At 45.5% G+C, this 12,891-nt stretch overlaps 1 protein-coding gene across 2 annotated transcripts in view; it reads left to right on the top strand.

Annotated features, from left to right (window-relative positions):
* The window catches only part of WDFY4 (WDFY family member 4), a 227,691-nt gene that overhangs the window by 99,983 nt on the left and 114,817 nt on the right, over positions 1-12,891 (top strand). For both annotated transcript variants that reach the window (XM_084793895.1, XM_084793896.1), the window contains 6 exons: positions 3,509-3,673; positions 6,545-6,748; positions 7,329-7,443; positions 8,886-9,058; positions 10,665-10,903; positions 12,179-12,300. In XM_084793895.1, coding sequence (XP_084650021.1) covers positions 3,509-3,673; positions 6,545-6,748; positions 7,329-7,443; positions 8,886-9,058; positions 10,665-10,903; positions 12,179-12,300 — 1,018 coding nt within the window. The remainder of the gene's footprint in view (positions 1-3,508; positions 3,674-6,544; positions 6,749-7,328; positions 7,444-8,885; positions 9,059-10,664; positions 10,904-12,178; positions 12,301-12,891) is intronic.

Here is a 12,891-nt window from a genome sequence, read left to right on the forward strand (position 1 = left end):
CTTTCATTTTTCTGGTATTTTATAGACTTATTTTTTATTTCAATAAAGTAGGAAAATGTAAGACTCATGTATGTATGAGACATGTATATCTGTAATAGACACATGCTTGGTGTGTTTGTTTTTTTAATATAAAATATCCGTAGTGCATGTCTTTACTTTCTAGCTTGGTGACCTCTTGGGTGCAAATTCTGTGGTATATATTGGGGGTCTAAGCACACCTCATGCATTTTCACTTGAAAAAACTTCTCAGGAACATTTCAGTAGGCTTTGAATACCCCTCCCCAGCCACCCAACACACATTCCTGCATCTAATGCTCACCCTAGCACTAATCTTGTGCAGACACACTCAGTGACGTGGCAACATAGATAATGGTTCCCCCAATGAATTCTTTAGCATTAGACAAAAAAACAAAAAACAAAAAAACCATAGTATTTAAGCCTCATGATTCTCTCTCTCCTGCGTTCATATGTGAATATGTTGAGAAGGCACTGACCCTTTTTTTTTAACTTAAAAATTATTTACTTTGAAAATTGCATGTGTGTGTGTATGTTCAGGCATGTGCATGCTGTGGCATATGTGCAGAAGCCAGAAGATAACCTGGGCTGTTAGTCCTCTCCTTCCTCCTTGTTTGAGTGAGGACCTTTCATGCTGTTAACAGCCGCATCTTCCAGGCAGGCTGACCCATAGGCTTCTGGTCAATTTTGTCTGTATCTCCCATCTCTGTAAAGTGCTGGGACTATAGATGTGTGTCATTTATCAGACTTTTAACACGGACTTGCCTATGAAACTCAGGTCATCAGGTGCCTGCAGCAAAGTATTTTTACCAACTAAGTCATCTCCCTGACATATGTTTTGCCCTTTTGAAGAATAGCTATTCTTCACTTTTGTCTTGGGCATATTGTTAAGTGATCACATGCTTATGTCTTTTGATCAGTTCATGTGATAAAATTCCATCAACAGGATTCTTTGCATTGTTGTAAAACTTCACTCAATCCCTAGCATTCTTACTTCTAGTACATTTCCCTGTTCTAGTAATAAATTTTCATTTATGATTTTTATGAACATTTATAAATACCATTGGGCTGAGATTTCTTTCCGATTTGTCATTGTTAGGTTTGATATTGGTATCGTGCTAGTTTTAAAATAAAATACAGGCCAGGTGTCGTGGCACACGCCTTTAATCCCAGCACTCTAGGAGGCAGAAACAGGCAGACCTTTGTGAGTTCGAGGCCAGCCTGGTCTAAAAAGTGAGTCTAGGCCAGCAAGAGCTACACAGAGAAACCCTGTCTCAGAACCAACCAAACCAACCAAATAAATAAATAAATATAGACTTTCCTTTATATTAAAAATATGTTAAATTTAATAGTTCTTAAGTCACTTGAATGCAAGTTTCCTGGGTCCATGAGTGGTGGCCTCTTTGGGCTTTTAGATGGCTTCTTGACCATTGACACTGAAAAATAATTTCCCTACTATCCTCTTTCCACAAATGTCCCTGTACAGCCAGCTTTCTATTACTGTAAGGAAACCCCAAGATGACCAGCTTACAAAGCTAAGCTGTTTATCTTGGTTCCTAGGTACAGAGCCTTCAGCTGGTGACGAGTTAGTTGCCTTATTGCTTCGGGGCTGTGATAGCAGTTCATGGTGGAAATGCATGAGAGAGCAAAACCTAGCACTTCATGGCCAGGATACAGAGAACCTCAAGTCCCACAATCCCCTTTTCCTGGGTGTGCCCCCAGTTACTCAATACTTCCTATTTGTTCTGAGTTTGTAAAGTTTCCAACCCCTTTAACAGTGCATGTAACACATGGGCCCCAAGGGACATGGCAGCTCATCGCTTCTAATTCATTTCTGCATGGTAGTTCCCACCTTCTCCCTCTCAGGTTTGAGATTTGCACTTTCTCTCCACCTCAGTTTTTTTTTTAAAGAACCCGAGGGCCTGTGGATTTATTTTAAGAATGCTATCTTGGATATATTGATTGGTATCCTGATTTATTTATGTCACTTTCTAAGACTGTTATATTTGGTATGTTCAATTTTGTAATTTCCCAGAATTCATGTGGTTACATTTTTAAAGATCTCTTGGTCCATTAGGATGAGCATATATATGTACATATATGTGTGAATATATGTACATATAAATATACATTTACATTCTTAATCTTTCCTAAATACTCATTCTACTGGAGAACTAATATGCCATTAATTTTAGGCTATCTGAGATGTACATTTTCTATATGTAGCATAAGGAATCTATTGTCTATCTAGCCAATGTTATAAAAAAAAAAGCCAAAAAAGTGACAATGTATGCTTATTTATAACTTTAAAAAAAGTAGTTGTAAAATATGCAAGGGAACTGAAAGTATAAGGCCAAATGTTTACAATGTATTAGTAAGCACATTATATTCACATGTTAAGGATATTAGTTTAGCATGTAAGTAATAGGGCAAAAACACTCAATAACTGTTCTAATACAACAAATATACCTGTTATGAAGGTGATGTTCACCTATTTCAGCAGATAAGATTCTACACATGGTAAACATTTAGAAGGATGAGAAACACAGTCTAATACCCACCTATGAGTCATGTGGAGTAGGCTGAACATTGGTTCCATGTGTTGCTATGGCTACACAAGGAATGAGCCTCAGGTCGAGGTTGGTCAGCTTGAAGTTCCAGGTGTTTGCCAGAATAGCAAGACTTCAAATAGTGGCCGTCTGTCTTGCCTGGGGATCAGGACGACCTCCAGTTGGGCAGCTGAGTATGTGAGACAAGAGAACCAGGCTAGGAAAGTGCTGGACTCAGTCAGGACTCAGGAGGGGGCTCAGTTGTGTAGCCTGGACCAGAGGAGAGAAGATCACAGTGTGAGAGGAAACTCAAGGCCAGGTAGGGCCCCAAGGATCAGCTCAGCGCTGCACAGCACATGCCAGGCTCCTGGTTGGCAGGGATAGGCCTCTTCAAGCCTACTCCAACAAGGTAGGCCTCAGGGTGGGTCAGGGGGGAGTCTCTATCGGGGGGAGGCGGCTTTCGCCTGAGCACGGACAGGCACGTTCTTCTTTGAGCCCAGTATGCCAAGTCCATTAGTGCAGGGATAGTGTGGGCATGCAGCACACTTAAGCAGATCTCCAAGGCTTGATCTCTTTGACTTTCACATACTACGTGCTCTTTGATGAGAGTGAACCTCTCCAGGCCTTGGTGTTTTGAACTGCAAAATGGAGGTAAACGTGGGACCTATTTCCTTAGGTTTTGGGATGAGGGAAGAGGTGTGTGTGTGTGTGTGTGTGTGTGTGTGTGTGTGTGTGTGTGTGTGTGTGTGTGTGTGTGTACAGCTGCTCTGTGACCAGCGCCTGCCTAGCTGTCTCAGGCAACTGCCAGCAGCATGTCATATGGAGTCTCTGGAAGGTAACTGCCTAGATTCCAGCTCCTTTGTCTCTCAGGCAACGCCCCCTGTTCCTCTGTCCTGCTGCTGTATGCTGCATTGCATGCCACGTCTCACAGAGCATGTCCTCAGCCCCCAGCAGGTTCAGCAGACAGTGCCTGTGATCAGACACTCCCCAGCAGTATTCTTCAGTTCCTCGGTCTGGTGCATCGCTCCTACCCCCAGGACCCAGCATGGAGAACCCCTGACTTCCTCCAGACCTTGGCCATCATCACTTTCCCAATGGAAACCCAGAAGGTAGGACTTGCCTTGCTCTGAGACCTCAGGGTAAGCATCAGCATCCTTCATGGGTGAAGGACCGAGTACCTCCCTGCCTCCCAAAGTTAAAATGCACGTTAAGCAACTTGATTGAACACTGAATAAACAACGTGGGCAATTTCCCTTTTCTTGCCTGAGGTTGTAGCTCAAGGTCAGTTTCCGCTCCAGAGTCCAGGTTTTGTTTGTCTGTATGTCCATTTGTTTTAGTTGTCAGAAATCTGAATCATGAGATATTTGATCATAGTTCAAGTTCAAATATATATGGAATAAATACCATTGTCCTCTTCCACCATTTGTTCTCAGTAATTTTTTGTCTTTGGGCCCTTTGGGGTTTGATCCAGGTCTTTTCTGGGCAGTAGGTTTGTGATGGTCCAGCTCAGAGCCATATGGACCAAGAAGAAAGAGGACACAAGGACTCACTTGGGTCTAGAAGAGGAGGTCTTGTATCTTGATTGCTGCAAGTTAGAGCAGAGGCTTTGGGAAGATGTATGAGTTTGAGGCAGAGGACAAGTTCCAGAAGGTCAAAGGGGAGGCGGGTGAGTCAGTTGTGTGGGATCAGTTGGGTCAAGAGCATTGGAGAGCTGGGTGAAAGCAGGAAGTGAGATCTGAAGGCAGAGGACCAAACGCAGGAAGAAGGGCAGACATCTCCGCCTCAGTCCCCACCCTGGTCGATTAGGAAGCAGAGACCCAAAGGGAGCCCTGGTGTCTGCAGATTGTAGCTTTAGCCAGGAGGGCATATTGGAAGCAGGACCTATGCCCCCTGACTTTTACAGAGTTGGGCGAGGAGCAGTGACTCATCAACACATGCTAAAACGCTAGTGGGGTGAGGGAAGTGCCCTGAACCAGCCCCTTCCAGAGCTGTGTCCATGATGACAATGCTCACCTCCTGAGACACCTGGTGTACAGGCCTGAACCCAGTGCTTTGTGAAACCCAACAGTGACAAAGGAAAACAGAGATGCAGAAAACAAAAGGTCACTCTGTGTCCCTGAGCTGAGTATTGGGGCCCTGAGGCCCATCTGGCGAAAGGGTGGCAAGAGTGGGAAATACTACCTTTCCCAGGATGAAAAGTGGCAGTCCCTCAAGCCTGTCTTTCTTTCGCTATGGTGATCTTAAAATAAGCAGCTGATTAGGACTGAAGAGTCCAGCCAGTGCTCCGCATGCACGGGCTCTGTGTTTGAGAGTGTTACCAGCCTCGGGCAGAAATACTTTTAGACATTAAACATGTTTTTTGTCTGCCCCTAACATGTGCAGATTGTTTCATTATTATTCCATAAACAATACATTTTAATAACATTGATGTTACACCAAGCACTGCCACTCATGTGGAGCCGATGAACTATCAGGGTCCGTGGAGGGGAGGGATTTGAGGAGGATCTATGTAAATTCATTATCATTTTGTATAACAGAGTTGGGCATCTGGAGAGTTTGTTATCTTCAGGGGTTCCTAGAATCAACATCCCAATGCTAAGGGACAAACACTCTTTATTTAGTTTAAATAAAGAGATTAAATACAAAGGCTAGAAGATGCATGAAAAATGAGAAAGTGATCACACAGTGGTTTGATAATTCATATAAACTCAAGTAAATCACTAGAAAAGAGTGAAAATACCAGAGAGACCCAAAGAAGCCATATCTGGCTGCAGCTAGGAGAGACCCACATGCATTGGCCTGGTAACTGGGGCTAAGCAGGGAGAACAGTCCTTTAGGCTGCTCTTACCCTCCTCGGTGGATCTTAGGCAGGGAATCAGGTCCCCAAAGTCTGTGGCCCTGACACTGTGACCCTGGAGCTACCTCAGCCTGTGTCTGGGCCAGGGTTGGCACCTGCTGACTTGGGGAGGGCAGTTTAGCCAATTGCACTCTGACCCAAGAGGCTTCCTCCACACAGTCGCCTGTTGCTGTTGGGGGAAGAGAAGTAGAGGAAGAAAGTCCCTCCCTCTACAAAGTCATCTCTCAGGCCAACAAACATCCCAGTGGGCCAAGGAGGTGCCATCTTAGGGCCTCTGCTCCAGTCCTAAAGTAGTCTTCATCCCACCTCACCTCACCCAAGCCAGCCCTGCCTGGCCTTCGTTGCACAGACAATGCTACAGAACTCCTTCTTGCAGGCAGCCGGTGGCCAAAAGCCTTCCATTTGCTGTGAATTTATATGGCATTTTTCCAGTTGAGGCCGCATGGAGCTAATTAATGCAGTCACCACCTCCCTAGGTGCCATTAAATTCATTTTATGGCTTAATTAAGAATGGCTGCATTAATTTTATGAATTGAGCAAAGGGAGGTGCCAACAGATGAAGGCACATGCAAAGTTCACAGGACGGGAGTCAAGAGTCCCTGGCCATGTGTCCTTGGGTCTGTCGTTTGGCCTCTTGGCATCTCTGTGTTGTCCTGGGCTAGCTAGAGGAGTGAGCTCTGCCTTTTAAAAAACAAAAACAAAAACAAAAACAAAAACAAATCTTCAGTGAGAACCTAAATGCCAGATGGTTTTGGAGATCTGGGAGAAATCCTCTAGCACTGCCTTTCTGTCTTTCTCACCCAAGGGTGCTGTCAGCATTAGCAGGGCTGGGACAGGTGGAGGGCTGGAGACTCAGGGCAGGAGCTGAGTCCCAGACCCAGACATCACCCTGCTCAGTATGGCCTTCTAGACAATTCCTTGCTGGTCTCTGACTCTGTGGCTCTTGAAGTACATCTCAGGCAGCTGTTGTCACTTTTCAAGCAGTTTGGCCCCAGGCCAGTGTCAGGCCTCTGCAGAACAGGTTTTCATGTAGGAGCTGGGTCCTGGCCACACTGAACAGTGATGTGTGGGCAAAGGCTTCCAGGCAGGGCCCAACCACGCTGGTGTGTCAAATGTCTTCCAGGAGGTGATGTCCGAATCTTCTAGAAATACCAGCAGTCCCGGGGCCTCTGCTGAAGCCAACAGTGCTGCTGGGGCTTATCAAGCTTCTTTCAAGTCCCAGCCAGCTCTGAAGCAGCTGAGAGAGTTCATGCAAGTCCTCCTGAGGGAACTGCTGCTCGGCACGCCCATCCCCAAACAGTGGCTGCCATTGGAAGTGCTCCTGGAGGTAGGTTAAAAGGGGCGTTGGTGGACTGTGTGAAGTGGGAGGGGACTGGCCCTCAAGGGCAGGGGGTGCCCAGACCAAAGACACCAGCTGGCTATTGGGAGACTGGCCTTTTTAGTACTGCAGCGATGGTGTGTGGGGGCCTGGGCGCCTCAGGCCTTGGTGGATTAATAGATGAAGAGATTTGCGGTCCTAAGAGGCAGAGCCTGAGGTGAGGGTTTTATGGAAGTGATTTGTGGGTGTGTATTTAGAAGAAGAGGAAGAGAAGCAGATTTCTGGGGCAGAAGCTTGTTCAGGGATGGTCTCAGCTCTGGTCTCTAGGGGCAGTGGCATGCTATGTCCCAGAGTCAGTTTCACCATGAGATACCTGCCAGGTGGCTGGTGGCTGTGAAACGCCTGTGACTTGCTTCTTCACTGTGGGAGAAGGCATCACCTCCTGAGCAATGTGGCTAGGTCATCAGAGGAAATTGGCTCAGTGCCTCTGAGTCAGGCAGTCATGGTCAGCCAGGAAAAGAGATGTGTGGTCAGTTAGGGGACATGATGACTTAGTGGCTGCCATCTCAGTCCCGGGCCATGTTTTCAGGCTTCTCCAGATGGCGCCACCAGCCAGCAGAAGCGAGATTTCCAGTCTGAGGTCCTACTTTCCACCATGGATATATTCTATGTCACACGTGGGGATAGCACGCCAACCCTAAGAGGTGAGTGACTTCTGCGTTCTTGTCTGTTCCTAATGTTGGGCAGCTCAGTGGGACACCAAGGTCCCAGGCTGAGTGTCTCCTGGGATGTCCACTTCTGTATGCATCTTCAGCAACGAGTATTGTCACAGAAGTTGCTATTTTTCATGACACCTCTGTCATAGTTGGGCCATTACGAACCAGAGACTCTATCTTCTGAGTTCAAACCAGAGTCTTCTGACTTCATTAGAAACCTGACTCATTACTTCCAGAAATGTGTTTCTCTGATACATCTGACCATCGCAGATGACAGATTCACTGCCCAGCAAACATTTCTTGAATGGAAAGGCCTGGATGAAGAAACCATCACCATCCCTCAACACTTGAGAGCATCACTCCTGGCAGCTGAGGCTTCTTCCTACCAGTGGTTTCTGAGCCATGGGAACCCCATGTGACACAGCTTGCCTCTAGGATTGTCCCCTGCCACACAGTGTGGAAACTTGGCTAGAGTCTTCTTTGTATCTGGCGCAGAGGAGAGTAGGGGCGGTGTAGGCAGAGCGTTGACATGGCAACCCAGTGTTCATCTTGACTCTGTCTCTGGATAACAGTATGACTGGGTTGGGGACCTGGGCTGCACGGGACAGCCTTGGCTAATTCAGGATGGTTCTAGGAGTCATCTGAGATCTCCACACACCGAGACGGACACTCTGACTGCTGTGTGAACGAGTCCGGCTGTCTTCTTTACATTAGGGCTCTTTCCTTAGTTGTCTTAGTTTGCTTTCTATACTGGGATAAAAGGCTATGGTCAAAAGCAACATGAGGGGGCAAGGTTTGTTTGGCTTACACAGTCCATCACTGAGAGAAGTCAAAACATGAACACGGAAAGAGATATGGAGGAATGCTGCTTACTGGCTTGCTCTCCGTGGATTGCTCAGTTTGCTTCCTGATACAACCCACGACCCAGGGGCCCCAGGGGTCCTCCCGTTCTCAATGGCCTGGGCATTTGCACATCAATTATTAATTTAAAAAATGCCCCCTTTGACTTGCCTACAGGCCAATTTTATGGGGCAATTCCACTGTTAGTGTTCTCTAGCCCAAGATGACTCTAGCTCATGTCAAATTGTCTAAAAATTAGCCCGAATACGAATCCACCACGATGGCATGGCCTGGGGCCCCCTTCTCATCTGCCTTGAGTATTCAACTCTCTCATTTTTGTTTCAAAGAACCCTCAGAAGAAACATTCTCTTGGTTGTCTTCTCGTCCCCTGATCTCTATCACTAACTGGCTTATTTAAGGTCAGTTTGCTTTGAATAAATATGTGTTCTCTGTGTGCTTACCAGGAACTCCACTGCAGAACACTGGGGTACACGTGTGACTAGGACATGGTCACCACAGGGATTTGTAGACTGTGGGGCGAAGAAGCCCGTCAGATTCTTAGTCTCAGTCTGTTTTCTCACCCCACCCAGGCAGTAAGGAGCCTCAGGCAAGCATAGAAGCTGCTGCTGCTGCTGCTGCTGCTGCCCCATCCCTCGCTAGCATCTCCTACTTCACCCAGAAGCTGGTCGAGAAGCTGTACAGTGGGATGTTCTCGTCAGACCCTAGGCACATCCTCCTCTTCATCATAGAACACATCATGGCGGTAAGAAGCCATGTCACCAGGGTGGGAGGAGACTAATGCTGGGGAACTGGGAGTCCTCCTAGTTCAGCTGGATCTTCTGCCTGGGAGTTGAAATAGAATCCAAGATAGATAGGAAAAAAAGGGGAGGCCCTTGAAAGGCCAGGATGTGCTTGATAGTCATTGCATACCCCGAAGGGCAAGTCCCTCAGGCCCAGTCCTGTCTCCCTGCCTTCTGTTTTCTGCGCCCACAGTCTTTAGCTGTGGTTTGAGAGGCACAGACAGGGAAATATTGAAAACATGAACCCTAACTACCAGCAGGCTATAAGCAAATGGAACTTCCCAGCAGACTGAAAAACTGCCCGTGATTGATCTGTGTCCTGTCGAGGCCAAAAGGACATGTGGAGCTATCTGTGCTAAGGCTATGTACTCTGACCCACTGCAGCCTCCTCTGAGTTAGTTGTTCGTGAAGTGAATAAAGTCCGTTGGCTCCCACTCCTTTAGGGGACATGGGAGAGAAAGGCACAGGGCAGGTGTTTCAGGTGGGCTTGACCCTTGCTGACCATCTGACCACTCTGACCTCATTCTCTCCTCCCTAAAGTGAAGTCATCTAATAGTCTACTTCATGATGTCATGCCATTTAAGTGAAGTGATACATTTAAATATATTACATATGCATATATGTATATAACATTGAACAATACTGGGGCTGCTGTTAATTACTTTGTAATTATTAATAACGCACCTTGAAAAAAAACACAGACATTAGCAGCATATTTTCATATATTGAACGTCAGCCACATCACCAGAATTTCAGAAGCCTGGTATTACTAAATCCATTTCTCAAAGTATGGCCGTGGTCAGCTCTTAGTTTCTTTTCTTGATATGAGTTTCCTCTTGAATTCTGCGAATTGACTTTATTGATTCTTCTCTTCAATAGACAGAGGCTCAGGGACGTAGAGATGTAGTGATAATTCAGATTCTATCACCTAAATATATATTCACTCACAATTCCATGCATTTTTTTCCTGTCAGTCTTCCCAGCTATCCATTCTTCTTGTCTCTCCCTCCTACTGAACTTCCTCTTTCCAAGTACCCCTACTCATTTCATGTCTTCTTTTTTTCAGCCCACTTTACTTTATTACAGTTTATTTGACTAGAGTCATGGACCACTGAGGAATGTGTCTCCTCCTCTCCCAACAACCACTGACTGTCTAGATTAATCTGGGAGAGGTGAGACCTTTACAGACTGTCCTCCATCTATGATGGAATGTCTGTGGGCATTCCTGCCCTGTGCAGGTCATGTGCTAGGAGCCACGGCAGCTTTGAGTTCCAGATGCAATATCTACACCATGCCAAGAGACATATCATTCCCCCATCTCTTACAGTCTTTCTTTCCCCTCTTATGATGTATTCCCTGAGCCTTTGAAGGGCTGAGCACTCAACTGCCACATAGTCTCCTCTTCCTGACCAGTTGTGAGTCTCTTGTTATTAACTGCTACCCACAATACATGCAAGCTTCTCTGACCATGTAAGTTTTTGATACCTTTGTTTCTGTGGTAAACTGGGTCGTGTGTAAAATGGCAAACTGTTTGAGAGTACGTCTGTGCATCTTACTTTCATGGTGCAGGCCATCGAGAACCCATCTTCCCAAAAGGACACTGTCATGAGTGCGTTGTACAGCAGCTTGAATAAAGTCATCCTTCACTGCCTCTCCAAGCCCCAGCAGTCCCTGTCTGAGTGCCTTGGCCTCCTTAGCATCCTGGACTTCCTACAGGAGCACTGGGACATCATCTTTGCCACTTACAATTCCAACGTCAACTTCCTTCTGTGCCTCATGCACTGTCTTTTGCTGCTGAATGCAAGGAGGTAAGAAGGGGGCTTTCTTCTCTGTGCCAGTGCCAGTGCAGAAAAGCAAGTCACAGAAGGGAAAGGTGCTTGGTGCAGGTCAATGTAAATGAAAGAAGCTTTTTGTTTAGCTGAATAGCTGAAGTTGTGTGCAATGCTTGATAGCCAAGCCAGCCCCAAGTTCACGTGACTAAACAACTAGAGGCATCAAAAAACTAATAATTTACCTCATTTCCACAATCCTAAGCTATTTAATTGATTTCGTTTTTTGAGGCAGAAGATGCAAACTTCAAGTGTATACATTGATTTTTTTATATAGCCAGATTTCAGAAACATTAATATTTGATAAATGCAATCTTAGTATGGAAAAATTTATAATTCAATGTGCCATACAAGTTAGAAATAATTTTCTTTGCAGAAAACCACACACAATATGTATGGGACTCAGAACAATACCAACAAACACACTTGCTTAGAAACACTGACCAACTGCAGTCCCCTTTCTGGAAGCCCCATTGAATCTATGGTGCTTGTGTGTGTGTGTGTGTGTGTGTGTGTGTGTGTGTGTGTGTGTGTGTGTGTGTGTGTGTGTGTGTATAATAAAATACATTGAGGACAGTACCTAGAAGTAAACATCATGTTCATTTATTTTAAATATACTTTACATGTGTGGCCTGCAAATAATTTTGTACACTGTTTCTGTTTCTATTGGGAACCACACATGAGGATAAGTGTAGAATTTTCCACTCATGGTCCCATTTTGTTTTGAAAAGCTTCAGATTCTGGAATCTTTTGAACTCTGATTTGCAGAGTGGTTTCTCATCCAGAGAGCCATGTTGAGTAAAGGAAGAAAAAGACAGCAGGATGTTAGCCTTCCTTCTGTCTTTGAGATAGGGTCTCACTATGTATAACTGCCCCACACTCTCAGCAATCCCCCTGCTCCAACCTCTTGAGTGCTAGGATTAACACCACTCATGCCCAGCTTCCCACCCCTCTCTCTCCTGCTCTGAGTTTTATTTTTTGAGAAGTAACTTAGTCTGGCCTCAAACTTGTTATGTGGCTGAGGTTGGCCTTGAACTCTTAAACTTGTTGCCTCTACTGCTAGGGTCCTATGATTATTCTCATTTACCACCATGTCCAATGTAACCTGTCTCCATCATATTTATGCCAGTATAAATTATAAATATAATCACTTGAATAAAAGGACTTCTCTAAATCAATCAAACAAACAAACCAAAAAACAAAGCATGGTCCTGATGAACTTGAGTTTACAGTGCAATTGTTCTTGTTTACTAGTTATCCTGAAGGATTTGGATTGGAGCCAAAGCCCAGAATTACTCCTTATCACCAAGTCTTCCTTTCTCCAAATGAAGATGCGAAAGACAGGAAGGAGGAAGGCCTCCCAAGTTTGAGTGATGGTACATTCTGCTGGGTTTCTCTCTGGGAATAGGGTGGATAGCCACAGCTGTGGTGTGCATTCTCCCATCGATCTTTCCCAAGTGAAGCATGAAACTAATATGAAGGAAACACCCAGAGGCCAGGAAGAACTGTGGACCATCCTAGAGGGGGTGAGAAAGCACAGCAAGCTGAGGAGGAAGGAATTGGAGTGATCTGTGTAGGCTCAACACAGAATGGAAAGGGATGAGTGGGAGGATAGATGTATAAATGGAGGATTGAAGAATGGATGAGTGCGAGGATGGAAGGATGGGTGGGAGGATGGAGGTGTACAAGGTAAGATGGAGGGATGGATAAAAAGACAGAGAGAAAACTTACCTTACTTCAATCCCCTGTATCCTCACTCTTAAGTTGAAACTGGCATGCCATCTCAACTAGTTCAAACCAGTACCTCACTACTTCTCAGCTTTGTTCCCCAGAATTCCAGTTTATAATACACACACACACACACACACACGCACATGCAGACACACATACACACATGCACATGCCCATGCACATGCAGGCATGTAATCTCATCCATGTATTTTAGGACTGCATTCTGTATTGATTGA

The sequence above is a fragment of the Acomys minous genome, assembly GCF_964271855.1.
Source record: "Acomys minous genome assembly, chromosome: 9".
Classification (NCBI taxonomy): domain Eukaryota; kingdom Metazoa; phylum Chordata; class Mammalia; order Rodentia; family Muridae; genus Acomys; species Acomys minous.